The 16,944-nt window shown below is 40.5% G+C and overlaps 1 protein-coding gene across 1 annotated transcript in view; it reads left to right on the top strand.

Annotated features, from left to right (window-relative positions):
* The first annotated feature begins 3,544 nt into the window (after positions 1-3,544).
* TMEM68 (transmembrane protein 68) overlaps positions 3,545-16,944 on the top strand; it is a 13,783-nt gene continuing 383 nt past the window's right edge. Inside the window, exons 1-5 of the mRNA XM_008941318.1 lie at positions 3,545-3,872; positions 6,087-6,251; positions 11,605-11,798; positions 13,910-13,970; positions 15,581-15,720. Coding sequence (XP_008939566.1) covers positions 3,545-3,872; positions 6,087-6,251; positions 11,605-11,798; positions 13,910-13,970; positions 15,581-15,720 — 888 coding nt within the window. The remainder of the gene's footprint in view (positions 3,873-6,086; positions 6,252-11,604; positions 11,799-13,909; positions 13,971-15,580; positions 15,721-16,944) is intronic.

Genomic DNA, 16,944 nt, shown 5'->3' with positions numbered 1-16,944 from the left:
GGCCCCCCCGGAGAAGGAACAGCTGCCCCGCCGCCACGGGGGCAAGGGGTCGGCCAGGCCGCCCTTCCGAACAAGGGCAAAGCCGCCCTCTGGCTTCCCGCGTCACTCCAGCTCAGGGGCCATTAGCAGGATTCTCAGGGGCTTTTTTTTTTTTTTTTTTGTGTGTGTGTGTTTATGGTGGCATTGCTGATTCTGCTAGAAACACTCATTAACTATCTGCTGCAGTGGAAAGCGGTGTATTCCTGTTGGTAAGGGCACGTCATAGCTCTTGCTTTACAGTATCTTTCTAATTTGGAAATACTGGAATGTTTTCCTGAGGTTCCACTTACACATTTCATAGCCAGGCTGAAATCTGTCTTGCTTTCCATAGTTGCTTCTTCCAGCATGACAGGGTCTCGGCTAGCCCAGTGTCTGCTGGCTGCAGCTAAAGATCAATGTTGTAGTTTAGTTAAGGACTTTTCTGGGTCATGTGCTGGGAGTCAGCAAAAGGAATTGTGTGTCAGCCTTGTTTCCACATCCCTGCCAGGGTAAAGCTTCAAGCATAAGCATAAGGCAGTGTCTGCTGTCATTAGGCAGATGAGAAACTGCATCTTTTTCCTCTAGTGAAAACATACACAAGCTGTTCCAGTAGGAAGTTAGAACTGAATAAGATTTCACTTGAACTGTGTGACAAGAAATGTCAATGTCAGTTAACAGAAGAAGGCCTTTAAGGGTAGGTTTGGATTCCAGGGGCATTCTGCCTGGAAGCTGCCTAAGGGTGACGCTTAGCAGCACTGCACCCCTTTGTAGTTTTTCCGTTTGGCAGGGATGGTGGCAGAGGTCGGAAAAGCCCTGACAAGAAGGGCAGGATGCTCTCTCTGTGGGTGAACTGAGGTCCTAGTCAGAGTGATGGTGGTGGTGCTTCTAGAAGGCTCTGGGCTTTATTGTGTTATTAACTGCTCTGGGCAATCACAGAGTAGGCAGCTGTGAAGTTGGAACTGACCAAAGTGGCGCTGTCTGTTAGTTGCACATGTGAACTGTGTTGGACTTTTATTCAATGTGGAGCATCCTTTGATGATGGAGGCAGAATCTGTCTTCCCTTCTTCACTGCCATTGCCTTCGGAAGGGTGTGTAGTGTGGCAGCAACAAAAGTCTCTCTTGGGCTTGGATGTGGAGTATTTTTGTGGGTGGTCAGAACAAATGTCAGACTTGTTGTACAGGGAGCAAAATTACAGGAGGCAAAGGCCTGGAGGAGGCCTTTGTCTGAGGTATGGTAAGTCAAATATGAGTGAGAGTGACTTAAGATTTTGGGCAGCATTAGGAAGGCCACAGCCATTGGCTCAAGGAAGTATTTATTACCCAGTTTTCTGTACTTTTGAGACCACAAGTTCAATTTAGAGCCCTACAGTATGAGAAAGATGCCAGCATGCTTGTAGGGGTGCAGAGAAGGGCTGCTGGCATTGTTAGGTGTCTGTGGCACGTGGTGTCCGTGGGGAGGCTGAGGGAGCTGTGTGTGTTTAGCCTGAAGAGGAAAGGGATTAAAGGGAGGGGGTCTCACCACTGCTTTTAATGGGAGGTTAGACAGAGGGGGGTGTTAGACTCTTCTCTGCAAAGGGACAGGAGGCAACAGGCAAAAATTACAGTAAAGGGAATTTTAGTGAGAATAAAGGAAAACATTTTCACCCTGGGGGTGACCCTGGATTAGGGTTCCAGAGAAGCAGTGGGGTCTCCATCCACAGAGATATTACAAACTGGGCTGGACATGGGCCTGAGCAACCTGATCTAACTCCTTAGTTATCAAGAGGCTGCACAATGCTGTGCAATGAGTCTTGCCAGCAGAAATGGTTGTATTATCCTCTTCAAGATGAGGAAGCAGTGTTGTTCAGAGTAGAGTGGACTGTCACTAAGAGAAAGCAGTACTTTACCTCTGTGTTTGGCAGTGAAGGAGATGTCTGATGTTAATTTCTATTGCAGGTTAGTGCAGAGATATGAAAGTAACTTTATAAAGCTGCAACGATTGCATTTGAGGTATTGCATCTAACATTACAGGCAAAAGGACAAGTAATATTTTGCAAGGTTGGCGTGTGTGGACAGGACTTTTAAATTTCTTTTATGAGGATTTTGTGTTTAGAGAAAGCCATAAACAAAAACATAATAGATGGGAGGGTATAAGTAATCTTTAAAGCTATATAATCACCTCTGAGTTTTGAAAAATGTTTCTCTGACATAACCCAGGCTCTGTATTGTTCTCTAGCTGGTAGGTGGAACCGCTGAAGAACTTCAGATATAACAATCTGATAAGTATTGTAGTGTTGAGTGCTACTGCTAAATCCTGCTTGGTCTCAAAAGTTGTGTTTCTTGTAGTTGCTGTGGGTGTTTGCTGCCTGACAGGTTCTGGAGTTCATCTCTGGCAGCTGGAATGAGAAAGAACTTTCTCCCACATGCTCACTTTCTCCTGTCCTTCCCCCCCCTAATTCATGCCCACAAACATGAAATCACACGTGAAACCACTGAAGTGCATGTCACTGATGCTGCATACTTCTCTGGAGATAAATCAGCTGCATGTTATTGTCCTCAAGGACAGGATGGGGAGCAAAATGTTGTAAGCCTGAATTAGTGGAACAGGCATGGATCATGGGAGCAAAGTCCTTGTCACAAGATCAGCTTTCTTCGCATTAACAGGGCTTACCTTGAGCAATGTGGGTAGAGGCTGATTTCAAAACAGAAGTTAAAAGGAACATCCTTGCTCTGTCAGAATGAGACAAAAAATTGAGAGCAGGAAAAAGTGAGATGAGTGCTGCTGTAGTAGATGTTTCAACATCTAGTAGCAAACGTGGAGTAAACGTGATCTGCTTTGTAGTTTTTGTTATCACTGGGGTTCTGATGCTTTTGATCTTTTTTTCCCTTGTCCTTTGTGCTGCGTCTTTATTGTGCTCTGGGACTTGGTGTTTCACTACCTGTAAACATCCAGGGACGGTTAAAGATCTCTACAGGAGTGAGAGCTGCTCATTTGGGACCATCTTCTTCCCGAGTTATCGTATGCTTGTGGATAGTGGAAGCCTTCAGCAGGTTTTTATAGCACTGGAGTTGACACTGTGCTGTCTCCTGCTGCAGTAAGTCCTCGGGAGGAGGTTTTGAGTGTGCTGTGTATTGTGTAGAACAAGAAATTAAACTAACCAATACATCTTTCTGAAAATTGAAAATACAGTGTCTCTTGGTATTGGTGACGGTGTCGGCGTTCTGGATCTGCCTAAGTTGGACAGTTTTTAAGGAGATAAAATCTTAGCCTAAGATTGAGCAATTGCACTGTCTCTCACAGTTATAATTGTCAGTATTTCCACTACACAAAAGAAAAGGACTGAAAAAGTCAAGTCAAAGTTTTGCTGGATGGACTGTTGTGTTTCTGATAGGTGCTGTTGGGATGGGGGGAGGGGTAAAGGATATATGGATAAAAAGCATCAGGGAGGGAGTTTGTATGAACAAACAGCATAGGCAGGTCTGTATCTTTTGAGGATTTATTTATCTGCCCCTTTTTTTCCTTTTTATTCATTTTATTAAACAGGAGATGATAGGTGGAAATGAATCCTGTACTGGAGGACCGATACCTATGTCCTACTTAACCTGCCTGACTTATATTCTGGGAGAATGGACTGGTGTGGAGCATATTGAAGATTATCTGAGTTATGCAGTCTACCTTTTATGGGTGCTTTTGCCACTTGCAATAGTTTTTATACTTCCGGGAGGTCTCGTCATCCTCTTCTACACTTCCATCCTTCTCCTTCATATTTATAAAAGGAAGAACGAACTAAAGGAAGCTTATTCCCATGATTTTTGGGCCGGTGGAAAACAAATGTTGGCTACCCTATGGGATGGACATGGAAGAATATGGCATGGTGAGTGAGATCTGACGTTGACAACTGCTGAAGCTCTTATTCCTGGTTTACCTTTCAGGGTTATCAATACAGATCTGGTTGTTGCTGCTGTTGCATGAAATCTAAAATTCAGGCCAAGTTTTTTGTTTTCCATTTTACCAATGACTGCCAGTGCTGCTTGGGAGAAAAAAGCTGTTGAGACTTTTTTTGATGTGTTGTGGTTTAACTCCAGCTGGCAACTAAACCCCACAGAGCCACTCATTCACTCCCCACTGATGGGATGGGGAAGAGAATCAGAAGAGTAAAAGTGAGAGAACTCCTTCTACAAAATGAGATATTTCATCCAGTTAAATATATATGGAATTTTAAAAAATGGTTTAATTTTTTGTGTTTTTTTAACTTTTTATAACTACTCCTAGTTTTCCTCATTCCAGGAGGACCTGACATGTTTGGTATATTAAAAATGAGATCAATTAACTATATTTTTTTCAGAGTCAATATCTGAGGACTGGAAGTTAAATGCCTGTTCCCTGATACCTACTAAGTCAGCACATTTGCATAATTTAATTGCACTTAACCAGTTTTTTACATATAACATCAAATGGTGGCTAAAAGGAACACTTGGTGTCAATTCACTCACTAGCTGCTACTTCAAATTGATTTCAGAGCCTAAAACTGTTACAGAACCCTGCTTTTTAAAATTTTCTTTGTATTTTTGACAACTACTTTTTCTACTAGAATGTCAAACTAAGGGCTCTGTTCCTTGTCCTTTTGCTAGTATTTCTCTTATAAAGACAGACTTAATAAATGATTTGGCTTTTCTTTCAAAGGAAATCATAAGCCTCTTTCAGAACCATTCAGTCTAGATGCAGCTAAAGGAGAAAGAGATATTTAAGAGCAATTTACATAAAGAACAAATCCATCTTGAAAATCATCTCTGTTTGTTCTCCAGTCAAAGGGAGGCAGGTTTTCAAGGCATCGATAACCAGATGGTGCAGCGGCTGTATCAGATAGGCTTTGTAAGACCAAGATATAACTTTCAAATCTAGGCAAGTACACTAGATCAAAATCAACAGCTACATCAAAGAGCTTAAAATGCTCACTTCACAATAAAAAGCTATTTACTTTTTTTCATAAGAAAATGATTTTTTAAGGCCTTGGCTCTTGTCATACTTAGTAACTTTTTATAAGGTCTGACTTTTTTTTTGTGCAGGAAAGATTCTTACCCTGTCTCTCATTGGCAGTTGTGACTATTTTCTGCCCTGCCAAGTGTCTCTATGCACTTCTTTTGCTGAAGAATGAAATGTTTCTCAATTATTTTTTACCTCTGCTTCATTAATTAATACATCGTAAGAAGAACTTTCCGTCCTGAATTTCACAGCATCAGAAAAACAGAACAAAACAAAAAACAACTCTGCAACCAAAAAGCCCCAAAGCCAAAACTGGTGTGGGATGCCTGTAATCACATATATTATGCAAATGCTAGATGTGGCTATCATGACTGACTAGCATGGAGCACTGTTAGTGGTCACTTGGGGGGGTACAGATGATATGCTTGCAATATATTGCAGCTCCACAGGTATAGAAAGTAAAATAGAGGAAGAAGAGCCAGAAGTGCTTGGAAAAAAGTACTCTAAATATGTCTGAATGTGAAAAAAAAAAAAAGGAAAGTGAATTGCAGACCTGATTAACTTTGTAAAAAGTGACAGGGTTTGGGCTTGGGGTTTATTTTCATAAATAATGAAATAACAAAGATACGATTCATACCCTGCAAATCTTAAGCAGTTACTGGTGTCAATGAACGTTAAATAAATAATTAACAGCTTGAAATAGTTGGGTTTCACCCCTCCTATCCAATCCTTGTTTTGATTTCTCTTGAATGATTGACTCAGGATTCTGCAGCCTTGAAAACAGTAAACTGAAAAAAATAAGGAAAAATTATATAGGTCAAGACAGTGAGACTGGGTGTTATGTTTTCAGGTTTGTTTTTTTTTTAATTTTTCTTTTTTTCCCCTCTCATTTCTTTAAGTGCAGCTCTACTGCTTTAAATACAACTTGTATTTCCTGTGAAAGTAACTTAGTAAATGCTGCAAGTCTTAATTTTGTAGCAGTCCTTTTGCTCTTACCACTTCTCAATAGCCATAGGTTTCTGTTTGCCAGCTTGCCACAAGTTAGTTTCTGTGGGATAGGACTGTCTCAAACTTTGACATCTTTTATGCCTTTAACTCCTAACAGGTTATGAACTTCATGGAGCTGAAAATATTCCTAAAGGACCAGGGCTTATTGTGTTTTATCATGGAGCTACTCCTGCTGACTATATCTATTTCATGGCTAGACTTCTTATACAGAGGAAGAGATACTGCCACGTAGTAGCTGATCATTTCGTCTTTAGATTACCAGGTAACATACTTCATTATAAACTATGAGTTTGAGAACTCTAATTGATTTTATTTTTTTTATAGCATAGCTAATAAAAATTGTGCCACAGGAAGACAGCTCTGAGAGCAGACATTCAGACAAATTTAGTGAAAGTGTTGATGTATAGCTGTCTCTAACGTGTTCTTTACAAACAAGAATGAGTTTGTAATACTGGTCCATGCAAGGATGGGTCATACTCCTGTGTGGGAAATACCTTCCAAAGACTCTAGGGTGTTTAGAAACAAAGAGAGAGTTCACAGGATAAACAGTTGTCTCTGTATTAATTGGACTGTTGGGGCTGCTTCCAGGCACCAAAGCACAATTCATTTCTCCAGACACATGTTTTTTGTCCCCAAAACACACTAAGGAATAATATACTGCTCCCCTCCCCAGGTCTGTAGTCCATGACAGTCTCTGCTCCTAAGGAACAAGTGACAGGACAAGAGGAAATGGCCTCAAGTTGCACCAGGAGAGGTTTAGGTTGGCTATTAGGAACTACTGCTTAAGGGCTATACTTGGCCTCAATCCACAGTCCTCCTTGGTGTCCTTGTCAACACAGACCACCAGATCCTCACCCAGCCTCTGTGTCTGCTCAGGCCACCAGATGTTTGTTGGCAGTGATGAGCTTTGCCACTGTGCAAAAAATTGTTTTTCAACTGTTTCCTGCTTTCAACAGACATGGTTTGGCAGTGGACTTTGTAGAGTTAGGCTCATGGTTGGACACGATGATCTTAAAGGTCTTTTCCAACTTAAACTTCCTCTGATACTTTAAGATGTTTCTTTTTTTTATTAATATAGGCAGAATGAGTGGTGTAACCTGATTAAGAAATTAAGTGTTTGGAAGCAGTGCTCTTAACTTGACAGTACTAGTCTGGAGAGATGATATATTTTTGTATCCCACCTAGCTGAGTATGGTGGGCAGTAGAACCTGTCCCCAAGAAACCTGTTGCAGGTAGAATCTTTTTTGGAAGAAAGCTGTAGCAGTGTTCAAGGTTGCGTGAAAAAAGAGGTGAAGCGTGCAAAAAAATGAAAAAATAAATTTAGGGCAAGTTTTTGGCTGTGCAGCTTGGTGAAAAATGCTACTGCTTAGTGAAATTAATTAGCATGAGGGGTTTGGGGTTTGTGTATGTGAATTAGAGTAGTACCCTGTTTGTATCCCAAGTTCAGTTTGTGGCTAAAAGCCTTGTAATTAATTTTGTGAATATCCAGGAGTGTTCTCTAATGCAGTGATGCTTTCAGTGGAAACAACTCATATCAGAAAACTGTCCTTTTGCCAGTGTAGTTTTATTTTGGCCTTAATCCCTGAAAACTGAACTTTTTCATGCTGATAAAAACATGGTGCTGCCTCTATATTGCTTCTGCCCACAAATTGGGATTTGTCAGTTGATTATCTTATCTTCTGCATAGAGCTGACTAATATAACCTGTTTTGTAATTTAGATTTGGCTCCATACTATATCTGTTAATACTTGTTATGCACAGTTGTTTATCAAATGGGAGATTATTTTGTTTTTCTCCATTTCTGCTTTAAAATAAGATTCTAAGTGCAAGTATACTTATGAGTCCCCCAAATATCATTTAGTGGCATCGCAGAGACATCTGGCTGAACAGTTGGTCTCAGAGAACTGGGTTCAGCAGTATAATGTCTAGCTAACAGCTGGTTTCTGCAGGCATTCCTCAGGGATTCATACTGGGACCAGTGCTGCTTAATCTTTTTATTTCACACCTGGATGAGTGGTTGGAGCCTGCTCACAGGAAGATCACTGAGGATACCAAACTGGAGGAGCACTCAGGACTCTGGGGGTTAGACCTGGTCTTGAGAGTGCCTTCACAGAAAGGAACTGGCAGAAACGTCACTAAGTTCACCAAAAACAAATGTGGAGTTCTGCATCGGGGATGGAGCAGTCCCATGTGACAGGACCCTGGGTAGAAGGTGGCTTTGCAGGAAAAGACTTTGGCTTTCTAGCAGACAACAAGTGAGTCAGCAGCGTGCCCTCGCAGGAAAGAAGATGAGCTGCATGCTGAGCTTTTTTTGGCATGAGTGTAGCCAGCAGATTGAGTGAAGAGGTTTTTCTCCATTGGCTTGGCACCCGTGCAAGCACATATTGCAGAATGGAGTTCCAGTTTGGACTCCCTGGCACAAGACACTGACTTGAGTTTGTTGAGTGGATGGTTTGAGGCTGCAGCACACAATGTAGGAGGAGAGGCTGGGAGAACTGGACTTGCCTGATCTGTACCAGGTAAGGGTGGGGGAAGATATTACTGCTGCGTTTGGAGACCTAACGGGAGGGTGCAGAGAAGGGAGTCAAGCTCTTCTCATGGGTGCACAGCTGTACAATGGGAAGCAACAGAGACAAGTTGCAACATAAGATATGTTGATTAGATGTGTGGAAAGGTATTTTACCATCAGGGTGAGCACACACCAAAACAGATTGCCTAGACAAGTTGGAGAATCTCCATCCCTGGTGACTTTCAAAACTCTGTTGGGTGAGGTTCTGAACAGCCTAATCTAGCTGGACTCGCCTTGAGCGGGAGATTGGACTAGATGACCTTCAGAGGTCTCCTCCAACCTACATAACTCTCTGGTTCTGTGAATGAATTATGGTTATTCAGGGAAGGCGAGCCCATAGAACCCAGATAATGTTCTGGATGGTGTTTCAAAATCTTATTTTATCCTAGTACTAAGGCTGCCTGATCTTGATTAACTCCTCAGGTTACAATGGTTGCCCTTTCAGAAGATGTGCGTCTCTTTCACATCAGTGCAACAGGAAATTATTTCATTGTCTCAATTTAAACTCAATACTATGTATGCTTCTGTTTCTGGTATTTTGAGGCAGAAAGATAGGAAATATGGTCCTGTGGCTTCTCTTTTTTTCCTTTTATTAGATTTATGGAGATTAGTCACAGAAAAAAAGTAAAGCAAACCCCTCCAATGATTTCTGGTTCTTTTAGATTCTCAGCTGTGTAATGCTTAGGAATACAGTGGTTTCTCTAAGGCTGGATTAAGAGAAAATGCTTTCACAAAGAGTTCAATGAGGGCTGAGATGTTGTGGAAAATGGGTGAAGAACATGCTGGGGCAAAAGCACAGTCCAGACTGAATTGGGAGATAAAATTAATTTTTGACTTTTTGGTATTTGAAAAAATTAGCATCCCTTCATGCTCTGCAAGGCTGAAAAACTGTGCTTAGATAATTTTGAGAGTCCTTTTGTTGTTTCAAGTGGAAAAACTTGATCATGTTCATGAAGTAGCCAGGTCCTACCACAGTGTTTCTGCTGACTCCATGATGAGCTTTGCCTTCATGCACAGAGTACCTTGGCCAACCCTTGAGGGCCACTGCACTAGCTGCTGTCTCTCTGCAGCTCTGATGGAGCCAGGCTCTTTCCTTTTGCTAGGGGAGCAGAGCTATTGATAGTAATTGTGGTCTGCTCGTTTGGCTTTGAGGGAGTTTAAACTGCAAGGTTTATACTAAAAGTCAAGGGGGAAATATGGCTGAGAAGCTGTGTGAAAACTTGAAATCCCACCCCAGCACTATACTGTATAACAACTTTTTGCCTGTATTTTGTCTATATTCATTCTCTTTTTTTTGATCTATGAATAGAACAGACTCATGGTGTTGCTCTATTACATACCCCCACCTCTTCCCTGGCATATGCACTGCAGAGAGAAAAACTCTCTTCACAGCTTCTGCTTCCTTGGAATCTCTTTTCTTGCTCAGCTCAACCCTTCTCATGACTGTTTGTCTCTCTCCTGAACTCACTGACAGAAAAGGCTTAGAGACAGGCAGCTTCATACCACCAGGTACATTCCTGAGAGCTTTTCTTAGTTTGGGCATGTAAAAAGTTGTAAAAAACAGCTATTGAAGATCTCACAAACAAAGCAACTGAGAGAAATTAAATTACTTCAGGAAAACTCTATTTCAGGTGTCCTCTGTGGAGATACTACTAGATAAAGATTGCTTGTGTCATCAGCAGTGTGCGAGGCAGGCACAGCAGGGTATGAGATGGGTGTAATGGGGCTTGTGTTCTCTTCTCATGTTTATGGACAGTTCCCACTTGTGTATAGATATAAATTGAGAGTAATTATACTCACACCAGCTACAAAGACTAGTTCAAGATCAGAGTTTAGTTAAGAATAACCTAATGATAGATAACCTAATGATAGATTGCCTCATGCTTTCCTTCCCAAGCCTTTAGTTTATGAAGGCTCTAAGAGAAGACGGATCTCGCTCTGGAGACTTGGACTCTTCTTCACTGTGTGTCTATGTAACAAATATGTGTTCCTAGTAGCAACTATTCATTTGTTAACTTGAGATTAGATCTGTTATTGAGCAGCAAACTGAACTACACCAGTTCTGCATCCTTGCCTGTGGCTGGTATCTGCCTCACTGGGAAACTTTGTGAAAGAGAAGTAATCTTTCCCATGCTGCTCAGTCATCTAAAGTTCATCTTTTGGGATGCAGTACTCATAATACTGTATAGATTTTAAATGTATTGAATGAAGTGAAGATGACTGATTTCTGCAAACAGAGGTTTATACTAGTTATGTTCTTTCACATTAGACTAGTTGTCTAAATTGACCAGGTATGTGCCCATTAGGTGCTTGTAAGCAAATTTTTGATGTTCTGCCGTTGCTTAAGTAGTATGGTCAGTACGACATTTCAAATTCCAGATGATATCAGTTTATGTAATCTTACAGTTAAAAACTTCAGTAAATAAAAATCTTAACCTAAGATGCATGTACCCAATCCAGCCTTACCAGGTGCCTCTGTGTTCACACACAGGCACACACATCTGGCTACTCACAGACCAAACCAGGGAGTCAATTCCTGCACTGATCTGTAACACAGACAGTGCTGCATTTTCTTTGTCATTCCCCTTCTTGTGCGCAGACCGCCCTTTGTTTGCCAGAGTTAACAAACCAAAAAACCACAATAACTTGCTGGTATTTTCTCCTCTTGCACTTTATTAGGCCTGTGCTACATTTGAAAAGTAGAGCTTGGGCAAGGAGCCACTGCCCTCGTGGTGACTCCACAACTTGTTTGAAAAGACACCTGAAAGATGTCACAGAGTGCTTGCCACTTTTCTCCAGTTTAGTCCTGACTGCAAAGTAGCACCTGACTTTACTAAGGCAAAGACACTGAAAACCCTAAATCTTCAACTTTTTAGACCAGAATTTATAAGCAGGACTTGATGCTTCCGTCCCTTTGGAAACATCTTTGATTTTGGGTTACAGGTTATTAGAAAACTGTTTTAGCCATGGTGTTCTGTGATGGGAATCTGTACCCAGAGGTAGTACGGAGCAACCTTTTCTGAATGAATATTATCTCACCCTACAGGTTTTAAAATACTACTTGAGGCACATGGAGTTATGCATGGACCAAAAGAAGAATGTGTCAGCGCTCTGAAGAAGGGCTGTCTGTTAGCCATTGCCCCAGGGGGAGTTCGGGAAGCACTCTTTAGTGATGAAATGTATACTATTATCTGGGGCAATCGGAAGGGCTTTGCTCAGGTGGCCATTGATGCAAAAGTGGTAAGTATGAGAGATCAAAGGAGAAGCAAAGAATGCTCACTTACTGGTGCTTTCTTCCAGGGAAAATTGTTTTGATTATCATATATTTGGTGATACATTGCTGAGTGTTGTGAGTATGGTCTACCTGCTCTCCTAAGTACATTTCAAGGCTCTTTTTGTTGCTTTCCATAAGAAGGCTTTTGAGTCACCTAAAGAACAGTGGTGTCAGAAAATCCAGAATTTAAAGGAATGAGAGGTGAAATCCAGGATGGTTTCTACATCACAAGCTTGTGCTGTTTTACACATACCTGATTGGGATTGTGGTGGCTGAGTTGTGCAATTGCCTGACCAGAATGGTTGGGAAGCAACCATACATCAGTATTTTTGTTTCCCCTGTCGCTGAAGTGTATTGTGACCCAGCACAGTATAGACTTGCTGGTGTTGTGTCCTATACTGGCACTTTTTGATAGTAAGGAAGGTCCAGGGCATACAGCAGCAGATGCTGTTCACTAGCTCTGCAACTCTAATACATAGCACTGTGCCTGGTCTGCAGGCAGATAATTATTCATATGGGACCAACCACGAAAGGCACATAAGTGTATGATGTATTTGAAGTGTAACTATTTTAATAATCATTTCAGATTCCTTCTCATTCTGTGTTTATACTTGAAAGATGTGTGCATATGTTCATAGGTCTGCATATACCTAATTTAGAAGTAAGTCTCACACCAGGAGTTTTCTATTTAGGTACTGCCAAAGAAAGACTAGTTAAATCTCTGGATTTTATACAGAAATAGAATACTTTTAAGCGTGAGTGTCACTTTTCTCAGGAGGAAAATAACACTAAGCAGGATATTTTCATCAGATTTAGGTTTTACTAATGTATTGTAACAGCAGCTGAAGCCCAAGTATGGCCTTAAATATATGGTTGTACTTGTTATATTTATTTTATTCAATGTGTGTTCACTTCCTTTTATGCACTCACAAAGGTTTTGCAGCTTCATTCCCCCCCTAAAAAAATCTCTGAGAGTTGCAGTGGAATAGGAATAGTGTCAAAGGCAGGCTGAAAATAAGGAAGATATTTCTATTTAGATTAAAGATGAACTTTAAGTAGCCTTTAATCATGAGCATAACTCCTCATGGAAAGAAAAACGTGTCTAAAATATCAGAAAAATGTGTCTAAAACTGGGACCTTTAACTTCTTGAAGTTGTCTCATTTCATTTGTTTGCTAGAATTCCTGTCATTTAAACCAGCTTGGTACATACAAAAATCTCTACCTGTGTCAAAAGTAAGATTTTCCAAATAACATGTCTCTGGAATAAAGAAGTTTATTATCATTCAGTTTAGACATTCTTCATAGTTGCATTGGATTATTTACAGACTTCCCCCATCCGCCTCCCCCCAAAAAACAACTTGATACCTGCCTGAAAAGTTTCATTTACTAGCTCATCTCCATGGTTGCTTAAAAAGCTTGAAAGAATCTGAATGTTTGAAAATCCCATAAGAGTTCTGTATTTCAGATGATGCTATGTACAGTGAGTGCCTACTATAAAGTGATATTAAAAAACTTCATGTAGTACTCAGCCCCCTCCTGGTTCTTGTAAATCCCAACAGCTGTTTGCAAGTTCAAAAATATCAATAAAAACTTGAAAAATTCAACACCGTTCCAAATACTCATCAGGAGAAGTAAATCATGGACATGTATTGGGTGTGACACATCACGTGTGAAGCAATACCATCAGCATAGCAGAGAGGAATTGGACAGGTTTGGGGTCCCAGTCTTGTGAATTCTTCCTTTTTAAGCGTAACTAGAAATTAGAGAAGAGGCTTAACCACTTAATGCAAATACTGGTAGGTGAGGGGAAGCCCAAATGCTCCATAGGTTCTGAAATCCTGGACTGCTTTAAGAAAATGCTGAAACACTGACTTGCTGAAATCTCTTGGTATTGTCCGGATTGAAACCTCATGGCAGAAGGTTGCAGAAGAATTTAATAATACTTGTTTTGCTCTCTATATGTTCTTGTCTGAGAAACATTTCTGAAATTAATTTGCTTGTTGGGTGTAAGTGAGGTAGAAGCTTGTAGATAGTGCTGTCTTCATTAAATTCTTAATGATTTTTTTTCTCTCCTAGCCCATCATTCCTATGTTTACACAAAATGTTCGAGAAGGCGTTAGGACATTAGGAGGAATAAGTAAGATATTTTCTATTTTTTTGGTAGTTTATTTTTCCATATGTGTTTAGCCTATCTCTGTAGAAATAATCCCCGTGTAAATTTGAGATGTAACACAACCTTGTTTCTGGAGGTTTGCTCCCAATAGTGTTCAGAGATGTTATTAGGATTTAATGCCAGCATTAGTTGTGGTATTGGCTCACCTAAGTTATTCCCCACATTACAGTGTGCCTTCACAGGAACAGCAGAAGAAAGGAGAAAGGAGACAGAAAAAGGCAAATAGATTTAGAGCACTTTTATATCTGCTAAGCCAATGTTAGGTTTTCTGCTGTCTGTTTAGAAGCAGACCAAATAGGGGTTTGCAGCTGACATAATTTCTTTAAATGTCCTCCTAAAGCTCTGTGCTTACACATCAACCTGTATTTAGATAATGTGTTTAATCTGCAGTTGGTTTACTATTCAGCACTAGGCCTGTGGTTCCTGACAAAACCTCGTATTTGCCTGCTCTCTTTCCTCACCTCTATGGGGCTTCCAGCCAGCACACTGATTTATGGATATATATCTGGAGGGTCCACCTCTGGGGTGATCAGATGCCCACATCTCTGTTGATTTAATATTAAATCCCCTGGTTTTATATTCTACAACTTACTATCTAGCAGAAGTGGCCTGAACAGTCTCCTCCATGCCATGCCTCATGCTCTCTCTCCCTCAAGTATGACAACATCATTTTCTTCAGAGGACTGCAGAGCAAACCAATTCTGTTTCCCTCCTGCTCTAATTAAAATCTGTATATTGCATGGAGAAAGCCAAGGCATCCGAGGTAGATGTGCAGAATAATTCACACGTCCATCAGGTTGTACAAAAATAAACAGCAATTAATTGTTGCTGTGTTCAGGAGAATCTCAAACAAGCAGAAATTGAATCCCAAATCATTCATGCTACTTATATTCTACAGCAGAACTGCCAGAAGAATTGACTTCTGTCGCTCACTGGAAGTTTTACTCTGGTTTCAGTAGTTTTGGAATATTCTTTGTTCTTAGAGGTTGCGTACAGAAAATTCCACATCTTACATCAGTAAGAATTTTCTTTTGCCAACACCTCAGCTGAAGGAATTTCTTGTCTAAAATTGAGAGGGGGAACTTTAAAACCCATTACGGAAGGAATTTGTTCTGGTTGCATTTGGGCTAGGTGCTTAGAAAGTGGCATGTGGGGAAGATGGTTGTCCTTTTAGAGATGACAGAAACTGGGTTTTTCTTTTTTCTTTTTTTTTTTTTCTTATATTTCACTGCAACCAGTGTGTGATCTAAAAGAGCAATTTTTCTGCTCTTCCTTCTCTTTGCAGCTACTCTTTGGAGGAGAGATTTCATGCCAAGTTAGGGTGGACACAAGTCCACTGTCGTTAACACAGCTTTTAGGAAATGAAAGTCAAGGGCAGGATAGCATTTGACATTACATGTAGTTTGAGAATTTGGATCAGGGGCTGCATTACATGACAAGCCAGTTTCAGTTTTAAGACATACTGTGAAAAAAACTTTACAGAATAATCTCAGACTCCTTTTTTCCTCTCTCCCCCCTCCCCACCCTCCCTTTTCTGCTGCTTTTCCTCTTCCCCCTAATTTTTTTCACATTAGAAATACTTAGGTCACTGTATGAACGAATCAGATTGCCAATAGTTCCTCTGTATGGTGGATTTCCAGTGAAGCTTCGTACATTTCTTGGAGAACCCATTCCATACGATCCAAATGTAACTGCTGAGGAGCTGACTGCAAAGGTACAATAGATATGCATATATATATATATTTAAAATATTGACTGTTCTGATAAAAAACAGTGGAATGTTCTTGCCAAGTGATTTCTGCCTTGGAGTTAGTTATAGAAGTTGGTGGAAACATGGTAAGCTTTGGACTTGCTTAACTCTGAATGCTCTTCTCTATTGACGTCTTGTTATTACTACACCTTGCAGATGTTCTAGGCCTTTTAAAATGCTGCACCCTGTATTTGCTTTGAGGAACAAGGTGCTTTAGGGACTGAAGAAGTTCAGCCAGATAAGACTGCTCGGGGTTGAGAAAGACATAAGCACTTCACCCAGAGAAAGAGTTCTGGTTCTTGGTCTTTTCAGAAGGTTATTAATGGAGTCTTTCAGATGGAGTCTTTCAAATATAGCAAATCTGTGTTCACAAGCTGTTGAAATTCCATACAATTAAAAAAAATGAAGATAAATAATTTCATTGCTTTGTACAGTGTGTTTCCATTTCTGTTTCCTCCAACTTCTCACCTGACAAATGAACTTTTGAATGTTCCCTTAGTTCAGATTTAGGGGTTTTATAGCAAGGATTGTCAGGTCCTCATGTTTGTTCAGTTTCTTAATAGATTTTGCAGTGCAGAGACATAAACCAGTTAAATGATGGAGCAGTCAGATGGAGGAGGCTGAAATAGCCTTTTTTGAAAGCTTTGCTTTTAGCATTCTGAAAAATTCACTTGAGAGATTTTTCTTCTTGACCACACAGGTGTCAGTTCAGTTGATTCTCCTCATCTGTTCACCCTCTGACTAGATCTCTGCAAAATGACATCGTACAATGTTCACCTGCCTGATCTAATGCCATGGTTATGGCAAATTGATTGTTTCTTTTTCAGTGTTATACCAAGAACCAGTTTTCCCCTTGCTGACCACTGGTATACAAAGGCAAATAGTTCTCTGTTCTGTCTCTGGCCTTGAGAATTCAGCAGTCTGTGCTTCTCTAGTCTGTGTTATGACAGATCCTCACTGTAGCTTTTGCATATTGCCCTGGTTTTGAACATTCCCACAGAGCTTTTATGTAATAAGAATGGCTGCCATTAACTCCTTGGCCTGCCATATTTTTGAGTGAAGGTGAATGCTGAGCCTAGAAATTGTGTTAACTAATGTGTGGACAATATAAATTTTGAATGTTCCCCTAGTTCAGATTTAGGTGTTTTGTAGATGATGACTTAATCTGACCAAAAATTTTTCTCTTTC

Source organism: Merops nubicus, unplaced genomic scaffold (genome assembly GCF_000691845.1).
Source record: "Merops nubicus isolate BGI_N331 unplaced genomic scaffold, ASM69184v1 scaffold9785, whole genome shotgun sequence".
NCBI classification, from domain to species: Eukaryota; Metazoa; Chordata; class Aves; order Coraciiformes; family Meropidae; genus Merops; species Merops nubicus.
Note: the sequence above shows the minus strand (reverse complement) of the source record. Positions and strands in the feature narration are given on the sequence as shown.